Source organism: Aethalodelphis obliquidens, unplaced genomic scaffold (assembly GCF_003676395.1).
Source record: "Aethalodelphis obliquidens isolate GAN/ISIS:26980383/991018 unplaced genomic scaffold, ASM367639v1 scaffold52, whole genome shotgun sequence".
Taxonomy (NCBI): domain Eukaryota; kingdom Metazoa; phylum Chordata; class Mammalia; order Artiodactyla; family Delphinidae; genus Aethalodelphis; species Aethalodelphis obliquidens.
In genome coordinates this window covers 448,516-463,546 of record NW_020837996.1, presented here as the reverse complement: position 1 = coordinate 463,546, position 15,031 = coordinate 448,516, and the positions used below count along the sequence as shown (strand labels likewise).

General features: G+C 42.0%; 1 protein-coding gene across 6 annotated transcripts in view; it reads left to right on the top strand.

Moving 5' to 3' along the window:
* The window catches only part of SFXN1 (sideroflexin 1), a 48,533-nt gene that overhangs the window by 25,975 nt on the left and 7,527 nt on the right, over positions 1-15,031 (top strand). For 3 of the 6 annotated variants that reach the window (XM_027084260.1, XM_027084262.1, XM_027084261.1), the window contains exons 3-8: positions 1,664-1,834; positions 2,551-2,649; positions 4,188-4,263; positions 4,855-4,940; positions 5,871-5,998; positions 8,789-8,838. In XM_027084260.1, coding sequence (XP_026940061.1) covers positions 1,664-1,834; positions 2,551-2,649; positions 4,188-4,263; positions 4,855-4,940; positions 5,871-5,998; positions 8,789-8,838 — 610 coding nt within the window. Of the gene's footprint in view, positions 1-1,663; positions 1,835-2,550; positions 2,650-4,187; positions 4,264-4,854; positions 4,941-5,870; positions 5,999-7,669; positions 8,474-8,788; positions 8,839-11,017; positions 11,653-15,031 lie in introns of those variants that run through there. The other 3 variants (XR_003428247.1, XR_003428248.1, XM_027084263.1) reach the window with 3 other exon arrangements.

Genomic DNA, 15,031 nt, shown 5'->3' with positions numbered 1-15,031 from the left:
AATCTTGGTCTTGGAAGGGCAGACCAGCCAACTGGAATCTAAAATTAAGCAATTTCACATATTCATATCTTAAGATAAATTTCAAATAGCTTAAAACTGTGACCAAAAAAAAAAACTATTAGGAAAATGCAAAGAACTATATAGGTGAACATACCTGTAATCTTGAAGTGGGTCACGCCTTTCTAGGCAGAAACTTCATTTGTTCCTACCTGACTGCATAATCATAAAAATTTTCAGGGTGGCAGATAACATAACTAAACAAAATTATCCACATTGTATAAAGAATACAACAGGTTACCTAAATAATAATGATGCTACTGCTGCTGAGGATAAAAAAAAAAAAAAGACATACTCAAGTAGAGAAAAAGGATAAAAGATATATTTACAGTTTTAATATTTTACATAGCTTTTGTCTCAGCAAATGTACTCATTTCTTTCTAAATAATCTTGGATGGGGGAAAAGTTTTATTTATAAGGATATTTACTTCCTTATCCCTTACCAATGGAAAAGGTTAAAAGCAATTAAAATGTCCAACAGTAGGGGATTGGTATAATTTCTAAGGCTGCCATAGCACATTACCACAAACTGAGTGGCTTAATACAACAGAGAAATTTATTCTCTCACAGTTCCAGACTCTAGAAGTCTGAAATCAAGGTGTTGGCAGGGCTCTGCTCCCTCTGACGGCTCTAGGGCAGAATCCCTCCTTTCCTCTTCCAGCTTCTGGTGGCCCTAGGCTTGTAACTACGTCACTCAGATCTCTGCCTCTGTCATCACATGTCCTTCTTTGCGTGGCTGCACTTGGTCGTATAAAGGCATCAATCATTTGATCTGCTCCCTCCCGCCCCCGCCAATCCAGCATGACCTCATCTTAACTATGTAATTACATCTGCAAAGACCCTGTTTATAAATAAGGTCACATTTTGAGGTTCCAGGTGGACAAGAATTTTAGGGGGGGACACTATTCAACCCAGTACAGATGATATAGAAGAATATCTAAAGATATAGAGAAATGTTTACAAAATATTATTGAATAAAAAAGGTGATTTGATACAATGCCTTTAAATAAAAATATCATGTATAATAGATCCAATAAAAGCCTGAAAGGGCATTTACCAAAGCATTGCTAGTGGTGCTAAGTTGGGAGAGGCTTGAATGCTTTTAATTGTGTTAATCAATTCCTGTATTTTCTAAATTTTTTGCAATGAATATGTGTTTCTTTGATAAAGAGGAAAAATAGTGAGCCTTTCTTGTCTAGGTTTTCAAACTATAGGTTTAAAAATGAATTCATATTCTTGATTGCTACAACTTTTGTCTAATGAGTTAAAAATAGCATTTACAGAGTTCAAAGTACATTTTTAAATGTCATTTAAAACAAAGACTATTTCAAAGTTGAATACTTCCCTATTATACAAGATGCTTTTGTTTTTCCAAATTATAGGCAATTTGAGGTTTATGGGTTTGACATGCTCCTTTTAAGTGTTTATTGTCTTTGGTGTTATTAGAATTTTCCCTGACTCTGTAATAGTTAGATTTGTCACTCCATCCAGACACAGATGTTCTAGGTAAACATAAACTCCAGGACATTCTAGCTACATGTCTCTAGAGCACTGGTGAGATATTTGGAATGAACAATCGCCATGTTATTTGTTGCTGTTTTCCTAGGCAAGGAATTGTTCCTCCGGGTCTCACAGAAAATGAGTTATGGAGAGCCAAGTACATCTATGATTCAGCTTTTCATCCCGACACTGGTGAAAAGATGATCTTGATAGGAAGGATGTCAGCTCAGGTTCCAATGAACATGACCATCACAGGTTGTATGATGACATTCTATAGGTGAGTTCTGGCAACGTAACGACAGTTTGTTTGCTTTATATTCCAGAAGCTTAAAGTACATTTTTTTATGTGAGTGGTTTCATCGAAATAAATGTCATTTCATGTGGCGTTTCATTTTGTATAAATGTTGCAACTCTAGGGGGTTGTTTTACCTTTTCCCTCTGTTGAGTAGAACTCTCCTTGTTGCCCAAAAGGAGGTTGAATTTCTCCCTAAATCTTAGACCCAAAAGAAAATGAGAAAGAAAATAAAACGATCCTCTAAGCAGATTCTGTTTAATCCATTCATATGCTCTAGGTATAAGTATAGGTGTAGGTGTAGACATGTAGTGAGGAGGGACCAGAAATAGCCTACAAATGGCTTTTTTCCCTAAGAGAAGGGACCTGACATTAATCACATTAATTGGGTGCCCACTCTTTGCTGGGCTCCCTTACAAATTTAAGATAAAATTTAAATAAGTTATCTCCATCCTCACCCTAACCCTCTGAGTTTGTTGCTATCCATATCTAACGAATGAGGAAACTGAGAATCAGACAAGATAAAAATCTGCCTAGCCACACCGGTCCTCGGCCTTTGACCCAGAACACACAGTCCTGGACCCAGCGTTCTCCCTTCTCCAGTCCATCTCCTCTCTGGTTACTGGTGCTCACGTTGTCCATTCTGCATGGCGGCTGGTTCACAAGCGCTGGTGGGTACGTGATGGATCGATCTGTTTCAGGACCACACCGGCAGTGCTGTTCTGGCAGTGGATCAACCAGTCCTTCAATGCCGTGGTCAATTACACCAACAGAAGTGGAGATGCTCCCCTCACTGTAAAGTAAGACTGGAAGATTTAACTGTCCTCTGCACTTCTCTGGGGTTCATTTGAGTCACTGGTGATGCTCTCCTGGTTAAAAAAGTATATTCGTACAAATTGTTTATACGGTTTGGAATCCTAGGGAGCATAGTTTTCAGTAGTGTTTCTTTTCCTCCCTTTCTATGTAGGTAACGGTTTTTTGCAGCCTGCCTTTCCAGACATCATCCATGCCGTTAGTGGCTCTGGTAGGAGGACATGGCTCCCACACCCTAGGGCGCATCCCCGCCTCGCCCCCGCAGAACACACAGCAGGCAGCTCAGGGCTGGCCTGTGTGACATGACACACTGTACCCCCATCCACCCTGTGGGTGTAGACAGATACCAACATCAAAAGTAGCAGAATCAACAATGTGATCTCTGCAGAAATCCAGGGGAATTTTGTATCTGATTTGTCTTTAAAATAGGACGCCTCCGGAACCCAAAAGAAAGTGAATGGATTTAAAATTTTGCCTCCTGTGAAAAGATGTTCAGATAGACTAAAGTGATTAGTGAACCAAAACTTTGAGCCTAACTTAGTAACACTTCAAAGCGTTTTCTTTTTTGTTTTAACTCTTAAATTGCTTTTGACCATCTGTAGTCTTCTATTATCATCCTAGGGAACAAAGAATATTGAAATCTGCAACCCAGCAGTGCTGGTCACACCTTCATTTCATCCAATCCTTGAATTAGAATTTATTTTAAAGCAAGAGAGAACTGCTTGGGCTTAATTGTATTTTGAGGATGAGACTTTTAGTCTTTTTATACCATAAGATGTCATTTTTAGAATGGCGGCACTGCATTTTTACTTTCAGTATGTATAGTGATATTTTGAGAAGTATTTTTTTATTTAAGCAAATATGCTACAAACATTTAAGCTAATATGCATTTTCCCACATTTGTAGCTTCCTGCACAGTCCCTGCTTCCTTCCCCCAACCACCACGCATGCGTATTCTCTATGTCTGCTCGTTTGGCGTGGTAGTTAGGTTCTATGTGAAGAATGCCATTTTTGTGTGGGTCTGCGTGCTTTTTCTCTGAATATCTCTATTTGTAGAGTGATGACGAATGTTGTTCTGTGGGATCTCCTTTTTAAAATTTATCTTATTGAAATACAGTTGATTTACAATGTTGTGTTAATTTCTGCTGTACAGCAAAGTGACTCATTAACACATACACACATACACACATTCTTTTTCATATTCTTTTCCATTATGGCTTATCACAGGATATTGAGTATAGCTCCCTGTGCTAGACAGTAGGACCTTGTTGTTTATCCATTCTATATATAATAGTTTGCATCTGCCATTCCCAAACTCCCAACGCATCCCTCCCCTACCCCGCTCCCTCTTGGCAACCACAAGTCTGTTCTCTATGTCTGTGAGCCTGTTTCTGTTTCTTTGATAAGTTCATTTGTGTCATGTTTTATGGAATCTCTATTCTTAATCTTGATTTCTTCCAAAAATGTTGGGCTTGAGTTTTCTGACGCACACTTGTTGTTTATGTACCATTTTCCTTCTTTTCAGTGAATTGGGAACAGCTTATGTTTCTGCAACAACAGGTGCTGTAGCGACAGCTCTAGGACTCAATGCATTAACCAAGGTACTCAGATTTTTATTTCCATAGCAGTAAAGCTTCTTAATTTGTTCTCACCTGCCTGGCTCTAAGTCTCTCTGTTAATTTCTCAAAATAGTTCAAGTCCTATGACTCTCTTATTATAGTCATTATCTCCGACTGCTTTCTTAAAGTGTATCTTTCAATACGTTTGGGAAGGAGTGTCACTAATAACGTCTGCCAAGACCCTGGTCTGTACCTGGCACTGTGTATTCAATGCTAAATGCTCACCCATCCATACAGCCCACCAGAGGCTGGGTGCCGGGCTGGGTACCTCCAGGCACTGCCCTGAAGAGGTAGAGGAGTCAGCATCTGAACCCAACACTGTGGGACTCCAAAGCCCCTGCTCCATCAGCCACATAAAGCCATCAAAATATCTTGGAAGTCTGCCTTGTCCCAGTGTGCCCAGGCTGGAAATAGAAAGTACCTCTAGGAAACCAAGTTTTGAACGTACTCTTGGCCCAAGTTTCTATACAAATAGGGCTCTGCATTTGTAGAGGTTTTCAAGAAGAAATAAGTACTTGCATTCAGCATTACAGGAAAAATAAGATCTTGCTTTTGGAATTATCTTTTCTGCAGCATGTCTCTCCGCTCATAGGACGCTTTGTTCCCTTCGCTGCGGTAGCTGCTGCTAATTGCATTAATATTCCATTAATGAGGCAAAGGTAAGGTTAATATGCCCTCTTAGAGAACACTTGTGCTTGACAGTAGGGTCTTATAATAATCTGCTTTGTTGAAACTTAAATAAATTTGTTTTATTTTAATATTTACAGATGAAGTTTTATGAGATCTGGGATCTGCTTCCAAATAATCTGGTTTTGGGGGTGAGGATGGGTCCATTGATGAAACAAGGTCAGCTCTGAGTTGCTGATTATTAAAGCAGGCTGATGGCCGTATGGGGTTTAGAACAGTCTTTCTACCTCTGTATAATAAAAAGTTTAAAAAATAGATCTCAAACTTACGTCTATGCCTAGAAAGCTTCTTCTATACAACAGGTTCTTCACCCCTTCCCCCCAAATTTTCTCTTGGGGTTTCAAGTAATATTAATCTATATCTCTGGAAGTATTTTTTAGTGCTGGCAAAAATTAGAGGAGAAGAAAAAACGAGAAAAAAGCATTTTGGAATGGATAACGAAAAACAGGGTAACAGTAGGAGCTATAATCGTAGCAGTAGTGGCCTTAGTTAAATATGCTATAGTTCCGTGTACTTGTGGCGCCTGTGTCAGTACAGTTAGTTTATTCTTTAGTAATTATATCTACCTCTCATTTGGAAAGTTGCTCAGATTTGCACATGAGCTTAGAAATCAGCCTTATCTCTAAGTTAGCGTGTTCACCTGTTGAGTCCTATTGTTGTTCAAAATGCTACACCTTTTTTTTTTTTTTTACAAAATTTACTAGCATTATTTTACTTGTGTGTCTATCACACGAGGATTAAGCATGTTTGTGGTTTTAAAAATAGACTTATTAGTGCCAAAAATGACACTGGAGTGGATTTTTGGATTAAGTAGGGACTCGGGCTTTCACAGCTTCAGTGCTGTTTCCAGCCATTCCGCGAAGGCACCCGTGAACTTCTTTGCCCGTTGTCTTGCTCTCTAGGGAACTCAAAGTTGGCATTCCTGTCACAGATGAAAACGGGCACCGCCTGGGCGAGTCGGCAAACGCTGCTAAACAAGCCATCACGCAAGTAGTCGTCTCCAGGATCCTCATGGCGGCCCCCGGCATGGGTGAGTAGAGCTTTGCCATCCATTCATTTGTTCGGTACGTTTCAATCAAACAAGCGTTGGTGCACCAGTGAGCAATAACCGCAAAGGATCCCTTCCCTTAGTGGAACTTACTTTCTGGCGGGGGAGGCAGAAAACTAACAAAAATAAGTAAAATATGAATAGGTGAGATGGTTATAGAGCTAAGCGGTGGGGGGTGGGGAAGAGGGTTGGGGATCTTGGGGTGGAAGTGCTATCGAACGTAAGTCCGTGTGCCCCACATATAGTGAGGCCAAATGATACCAAAATGTTGGGAGTTTGGAGCAGAGAAAGATTTATGGCAGGGCCATGCAAGGACAACGGGTGGCTCATGCCCCCAGAAACCCCCCAACGGTCTCAGCAAAGCATGTTGAAAGGCCAGGTGAGGGAGGGGGGGCACAGGGTGTGTGATCAACTCATGCACAATTCTCTGATTGGTTGATGGCGAGGTAACAGGACAGTTAACATTATCAATCCTTAGGCACCAGAAGGTCTGGGGGCTACGTGCTCATGATCATCCAACAGTTAATTTCTTCCATTGGGTGGTGGTTTTTAGCATCTGAAAAACTCGGGAAATATCCATGAGGTACTGTTAGCTGGGTACTTCAGAGAGGAGATGCAGCAGAGGATATGGGGAAGGGGTCTGTCCCAGGAAGACCCCGTGCGGTCCTGCTTGGTTACAGAAGTAGACTGGACAGATGGGAGCGAGGGAGCCAAGTGGTTCCAGGGTCGAATATTCTGGGCAGACGGAACAGCAGGAGAGCAGGGAGCTGTGCCCAGTGTGACGGAAGCATCACAGGAGGCAGGTGCAGCGGGAGGGGAGAGAAGGGTGTGGGAACAGTAGAAAGGAATAGACGAGGCCCCAGCGGGCAGAACGCAGATGGCCCTGCAAGCGTTTGGAGCCCTGGCTTTTAGTCTGAGGGGTAGGAGGCCGTGGAGGGTTTCGAGCACAGGAGTGGGAATAATAATCCGGCTTAGGTTTTAACTGAGTGACTCAGGGTCCTGCGTTGAGAGTAGGCTGAAGAGGGACCAAGAATGGTGGTTGGAGACTGTTCAGGAAGCTGTTGACTGCTGCAGGCAAGAGATTATGGTAGTTGGACCAGGGCAGTGACAGTGAAGGTGATGACAATTTGAAGGGAAAGAATTTGATCTTTGTAAATCTTGAAAAGAAACTTCCAAAAGTTCTTGAATAGGAATAACTTCTACTGAAGATTTATTCGTATCAATGGGAAAACCTTAGAGCATGAACCAAGTTGGGTTATTTATAGGAGCTATTAATATGTGACTCAGTTTTGTCCCTAGGGCCTGGACTCAACATAACCAAAAGCAGAAAATCTCCATGGTGATTTAGTTCCCCTGAGAATCTCTCGTCCACTCCTAAGGCTTCTTCAGCTACCCTCAGACCAGGGCTCTCGAGAAGGTTCTCAGACTTACTCAGAAATCAGAGGGCCCGGGAGTACATAACTCTTTGCAGAAAAATATAAATCTATATTTTACAGAGAGAAATGAGTATGTTTACTTTCCTTGTCTAAATCAGATGCAAACAGCACTTGGCTATTAACTAAACTCTCAAAAGAAGCATACTTAATCAAGTGCTGTCAGGTTTTCTCACTAATATTTTTTGTTGTCTTTAAATTCCTTTTGTCACCGGGAAAGCTCATCAGCAGACAGTAGGAGTGGGCAAAGGAAAGGTGAAGAAAAGGGCATGAAAGAAAACTTGGAGGCGCATTCCAGCCAATTGCACTCCAGCTAATTGGTTATCTGATTTAACCACCATTAAGTGATTTAACAAAGAAGCACCTCAGTGCCCTCATGAGACAGCAGTGTGCACCGTAGGGGTGAGTGAATGGTGGAAACCACAGTCGTGAACTGTAGACCAGGAGTCCCCTGAGTCCGGGACCAGCATGTTGTCAGTAACCTACGAGGAGGCTGGGGAGGCAGCCCCAGAACACCTGCTGAGCCCAGATTTCCAGTTTGCCGAAATCAAGGTGGCCATTCCGGCTTCTACCCTGGGTGGGCTTTTGGTTTTGTTCTTTCCCATTTTGAAATAAGGACGCTCCTCTCTGAAGTTCAGCCGGCCCAACAACTTTGTTTCCAGTGGCTTGGTTACTTTAAACATTATTTAGTCCCCGGAGAAGGAACACAATCTTTCTATCCCAGCGAAATCTCTAAAGGTAATTGATACATTGAAATTGATGTGACAGTTTAGTCTGATAAAAATCATGAATAAATGAACTAACACTATCCAGTGTTTTACGTGCATCATTGCATCTAATCATCCTGGCTAGTTTGATACAATTGTGCCTATTATATAGATGAGGAAAATAGAAAACTGAGGCTCAGAGAATTGTTTTCCAGGCTCACCCAGCTAGCAAGTGGTCTGCGTGACTCAAAGCAGGAATCTTTATACTGGACTCTACGTGGGATGGACACCCCAGGAAGGCTGCATTTGTTTCATTGGTATAGGAGGGAGAAGTTCCTGATGTTTGTACTGTTGTGTATTTAATGTTAGATATAAAGTTCTCTTCAATATCATAAAATTTTCTGGCTGGCAAAGAGCATTGTGTTATTTTTCAAGAATCTAGAGAATGGAAACAATGGATTTTTTAAAAAAATACTAAGGTATTTTAAAGAATTATTGCAATTACTTTTACTCTGCCAGTGCGAAAATAGCCTAAAAGTAATATAAGCCTTTGTGAAATTGTTGGGGGGAACCAAAAGAAAGTGAGCTGAAAATAGACATGAAGATTTAAGTGGATCTGTCTTTACTTCCAGCCATCCCTCCCTTTATCATGAACACTTTGGAAAAGAAAGCCTTTCTCAAGGTAAGCCCCACTTCTATTTATCCTTGTCTCAATCCTTTCAGTTTGTTTTCAGACTTCAAATTGAAGTATTTCCCACATGAATAGTGAGTAAAGAATTTGAAGGCCAGTGGCAATTGGGCACTTCCGGGAATATTTTATTTCTAATATCAGATATTTGAAAAAGCTCTCATAAATCTTCATTTATTGAATGCTGCCCACTCCTCTTGAGAGGTTATAACCCGGGTACACATTCATCGTAGTCAGCAGTCGGATCCCTAGCTAGATAATAATGAGGAGATGGTGTGAATTTGGAATGATGTGTTTGTAAGTCCCGATACATACTATCAGAAAGGAAAAAAATAACCTGGAGTAGTAGCTTCACAGAACACTGAATCTAGTGCCCTGATGTATTTTTCTTTGGTGATCGTATCTAATAATCTATTCATCTGTCAGCCGCCTCCCCTCAGGGTCTGAAAATATTATAGGATGAAACTGTCACTGAGAAATCTCTGTGCACTGTCTGCATTGTTTTTGTAACTTCCATGATTTAATGCAATCATATGTATGCTACATCTTAGCTTTCCAGTTCTTGTAACAAGTAGGAAAGAGTGGGATAGGGTGACTCGTTTGGCTCCTGCTGTATCTAGAAACTGACACCATTACACCTGTGGGGAGGAATGGGTCCAGTTCCTTGCTGGAGGAGCAGGTGTGTTGTAAACACTGCAGCTCTCTTGGGGTGAATTGGTTTGGGTCTTAGCGACAGAACCGTCACACTGAGAGGACGGTATCGGACTTTGAAAAAAGGACATGGTTCACAGACCAAACACTTCCTGAATGATTTCTGTGATTAGGAGAATTCTAAGTGTCCAACAGGTAAATGTTCATTGACCTTTATTCACCCTATGGGCTCCATCCAGGCCAACACGAAATACTTTCAATACAATCACATTCTTAGAAAAATAAGCCAAGAAAGGATGCTTTGCAAAAATAGTAGTGTTGTGTGTGTGCCTCATCTGACCGGCATGTCAATGCACCAACCCCATGTGAGGGAAAGGGGACCCTCTCTTCAGCAGCCCCCTCCCAGTCTTCCCTGGGAGCTTTGGGTACGTGAGCAGATTGTATTCCCTGAGCTTCTTCCTCTGGCAATCTTACATGTCGATGTGAATGGCAAGATAGGGTGTCACAGTGGCTCTGTAGTGATTGATCTATCCCATTGCTCCTGGGAACGTTCCCAGGGGTGTCCACAGACCCCCGGGCCACCCCAGGAGGCTGCATCCTCAAATGCGCTGAGTCCCCGTCCCATCTCCTGTGAGGGTTTCTATAGCCTTAAGTGTAAGATTAAACAAAAATATAAAACAGTTACACTGATTTAATCAGTAATGCTATTAGTGATGACCAAAATGTAAATGTGACCTCATTTGACATAATTTACCTACTTCGATAAGCCCTTATTTTGAGGATTCATGAAAAGGCTTTGCTGAAGTCTGTTTCTGCTGCAAAATTTAGAAAAGATTAATTCTTTAAAGCTGCTCAGGGATTAGTTTATGTACTAGAACAGGGACTAGATCTTGAAATTACCAAATTATGTAAACATCTAAAACTCACCAACTTTGACATTTCAGTGATTTTTCAAATAATCTAAAAAAAAGAAAATTAATGCTCCTTCCTCTATCCATCCGTGCTTTCCTTATGGGACGTAATTTAGGCTTTGAGGGAGAAAACCTATCAAATGAACTTAGAAAGGGGGCCATCAACATTATCCTCCAGGATGCTAATAGGAAGTGACCCGTCCAGTGGATCCGTAACTTTGCAGACATGGAATTGATGCCCTGGGTTCTTCTCTGCTGGCTCTTGATCTGATAAGTCATTAGGATTATAGTCTTTCTGCAAGGGCATATGTTGACCCAGGCAACCTTTGGATTTGCCTGGTTGTTAATTTCTTCAGGTATTGGCATGCCAACCTTGGGAACAATGGAGAATCAAAAACCGTGTTTAATAAACCCAACTTCCCCTCCCATGGAGTTTAAGCAAAATCAGGTTTTTAAAGCAAGACCAGATTTCTGGGTGGATAACAAGGCTTGGAAATTGTCACCTCATCACGTTAGTGTGTCTGGCATAAAAGTGAACTTTGGCAAGAGAGGAATACTTTTGCAAGTGTGGGTCATTCCATCAATAACATATGATTGTCGTGAATTTGCAGGTGACTGTGAGAGCAGTTGGGAGGCCACCTTCAGTGACAGTGTGTCCCCGCCCTTGAAGCTTTCCCATCCCCTTCTCTCTGCCTCTCAAACGTCACCCAGCACCTAGTTAGCAGAGGTATGTCAGCAGCCTGGCTCTGGAGTGGAGACTCCTAATCTTGCCAGCTGCCGCTGCTGGTGGGACGTGATTCCCCGGAGTCTCACTCCAGGCTGTGGATACTGAGCACACGTGGCTGCTTACATGTGAGCTCATCATGGCGTGGGATTCCAGAAATTCCGTAGGAAAGTCTGCATTCGAACCTACATTCATGCTGAAGAGCTAGGTCACTGGGGAAGTCATGTGAAATGAACTTGGTCCTTTACTCTCCCAACTGCCTTTGAACTCCTGGGGTCTCAGCGTTGTTGGAAAAGTTGCCACGGTTACTCTCATATCTTGGTGGCAAACACTGGGCAGGAGACATAGCTGGGCATATTGTATCATTTTCTTGCTGGGACAGACAGAAATTGCTGTAGATACAGCCTGGCATTTTCTTCCATGAAGCGACCAGCAGATGATACCAGCGGTTAGCCCCTGTTGCCACACTGCCCTAGGCTTTTCACAGCAATACATGAATAAATATTGTGTTTTCCTCCCTTGTTTTTGTTTGTGGTTTTCAGCTTTGCTTGGTACCGTACCCTTCAATAATCATAGAGAGGTGTGCCACCTCGATTCCCCTCTGCCCGCCCCACTCCACTACTGAAGGGCCTCGTGTGGAACCGGAAGGGGCCGCTGGCATCAGAAGCCATGGGGCAGGGTTGGGGGAGGAGGTCAGAATAGCTCATGGGTCAGTCTGAGCACCTCGCTAGCTACAGAGGGTCTGGCTGCAGCTGAACTCGTTCGGACTTCTGTGGAGGATGATGCTTTGAAAAAGCAATGGCTAAACGTTGAGCTCTTCAGACATAACATCCCACTCCCATGTTCAGGGTTGCTGTTACACCAAAATATTGCATTTTGCCCAAGTAGCGAGGACTGTAGGACTTCACTGATACCTATGGCCATTACAAAAGCATAGGCAGAGCAGCTTATCTTCCTATCCATATGTTTCCATCTGCAAAGCACTTTCACATGCTATTTGGAAGGGCAGGCTTTTCTGAGCCCTTTTACAAAGGCTTAGAGGTCATTTCCTCAGCCGTTCATGTCCATGTGGGTGGCATCTGCCTGGGTCGGTTAGCCCTCTGATTGTTCCCGCAGCTCCAGCGGCCAGATGTGCCTCTCTGCAAGGATGTACTTATCTGGGCTTTTACCTTGAATATGACCAGACTCCTCTGCAAACATGAAATGAATTGAATGTTCTTGGCTTTTTTAAACGGTGAGCTCGGGGAGCCTTCGGCATGACTCATCCTTCCCCCCCACGCTTTATCTTTTCCCAAATGGAGCGCTGGCAAAAAGCATCAGCTGTGGGCAGGTGACTCACAGAAATCTTTGCAGTAAACCAAAAAGTTCACTGCTTAAAATCTGGTGCTTTTCCCAACAGTGTTCTTGAAGAATAGCTCCTGTGGTCTCTCTACTTTGCTGGCACTTTCATTGGGAATAAAGTTGATACGGTCTGGGTCAGATAAGAGCTGCTCGTTCCTTAAGTTCTAGTTCATTTATATTTTCTTTAATAAAAGTGGACAGCTCTGTCTACTCAGTAAATTTTCAGGATCGTCTGCTAATGGAGTGTGAATGTAGCATTTATTTGTTCATTCATTTATTTTATTCAGCAGCCCTTTGTTGACTGCCTGTTGCGTGCCAAGCAATGTGCTAGGTCCTAGCATCAGAGAAATAGGGCTTGGGCCCTGCTCTCAGGGACCATATAGCATGGGGGTGGGGAGAGGCACAGGGCAAATGGTTCCAATACACGGTGAGTACAGCGTGAGGCACAGAGGGAGCATAGAAGAGGTTTCGCCCCCAACTGCCCTAGGTGGGCAGAGGCTTGAAGACAACTGGCCAGGGACATCTGCTTTGCAGAAGCTCAGAGAAGACACAGAGCATGGCTTGTCGAGAGACTTGTAGATGGTCAGGTTGCCTGGGATGTGGGCCATGTGTAGGGAACTGACTGTACCATATATAAAAATCAACTCCCAATAGTTCATGGAATCTAAATGGAAAAATCTACAATTGTCAAACTTCTGGAAGAAAATATAGCAGAACATCTTTGAGATCTAGACTTGGGCAAAGATTTCTTAGACATAACACCAAAAGCACAGTCCATAAAAGAAAAAATTGACAAATTGGGCTTCAACAAAAGGTTAAAGTTCTGTTTTTTGAAAACTGTACAGAGATTGAAAAGACAAGAAACAGACTGGGAGAAAATTTATGCAAAGTATGTGTCTGATAAAGGACTTGTATCCAGAATATATAAAGAGTCCTCGATAATTTTTAAAGAAAACAACGCAGTTGGGTTTTTTTTGCATTTTTTTTATTGGATTATAATTGCTTTACAATGGTGTGTTAGTTTCTGCTTTATAACAAAGTGAATCATTTATACATATACATAGGTTCCCATATCTCTTCCCTCTTGCGTCTCCCTCCCTCCCACCCTCCCTACCTCACCAGTTTTTTTTTTTTTTAAAAGGCAAAAGTTTTGAACAGACATTTCACCAAGTATATATAGATATAAAATAATATCACATGTAAAGATGCTCAGTATCTTTAGTCATTGGGGAAATTCAAGTTTAAAACCACATTAGCTACCATTAAACGCCTATTGATGGCTAAAATCAAAAAGACTGACCATAACAAGTGTTGACAAGGCTGTGGAGGACCTGAAACTCTCATCCCCTGCTGGTGGGAATGTAAAATGATACAACCACTTTGGAGAAGAGTTTGGCAGTTTCTTAAAAAGTTAAACCTATGCTTACCATGTGACCCAGCCATTTCACTCCTAGGTATTTACCTAGAAGAAATGAAAACATATGTCCATAAAAGACAGATGTTCAAAGCAGCTTTATTTGTAATAGCCCAAAACTGGAAACAATCCAAATGTTCCTCAACAGGAGAATGAATGGAGTATCAAAGCAATACATTCCATGCAGTGGAATACCTAACCCAGCAATAAGAAGTCCTGAACTATGGATACGTACAAGAGCATGAATGAATCTCAAAACAATTACACAAAAAAGTAGATACTGTATAGAAAATCCTAGAAATTATAACCTAGTATATAATGACAGAAAGTAGATCAGAGGTTGCCAGGGAATGGGTACAGGGTTTAGGGAAGATGGTGGAATTGCCAAGGGCACAAGGAACAAGGAAAACATGAAGGATGATGGCTGTGTTAATTATTTTGATTGTGGTGATGGCTTCACAGCTGAATACTTAGGTCAGAACTTTTATCATACACAGTAAGTATGTGCAATTTATTGTATTTCATAAAGCTGTTGGAGGAAAAATCATTGGGAGGAGAAAGAATTTACTCATATCAACTTTTTGAGCTCTTACTTCATTGAATATATATCTTTTAAACTTGTGATTACTGTCTTTAATTCATTTAAAATATCCTCTGTTTGCACAATTCTGTGCTAAATAAGGTGTGTCCCTCCCTCACGGAGTTCTGTGATTATCTAGGGGAAAACCAAACATCCTCAGCTCACTTATTTAATCTCAGACTAAGTTCTGTTTAAGAAGTAGGGATGAAGGAGGCAGGATGGGATGCTGGGAAGGAGTCGGGAGGAGGGATGATATCCAGGTTGGGTTTCATGGGAGAGATCAGAATTCTCCAGGATCCTTGTCGTTACCAAGAGCCTTTCCAACAAAACCCTCTGCACAAGGTGCCATCAGCCTTTGGTTTGTACACATCCATTGTTGAGATTACACACAGCTGTTCAAGAGTCCACTTGACCTGAGGATGGGCTCTCATGGGTTCATCTTCCCTCAAGATCTCATTCAGGGCTTAGCTTGCCTTCCCATCACCAAGTCTGTGTACCCGCACAGATGACACACATCTGGGAAGTGCTAGGAAGAGGATTTACCATCTCCTTATGAAAATCCTTCA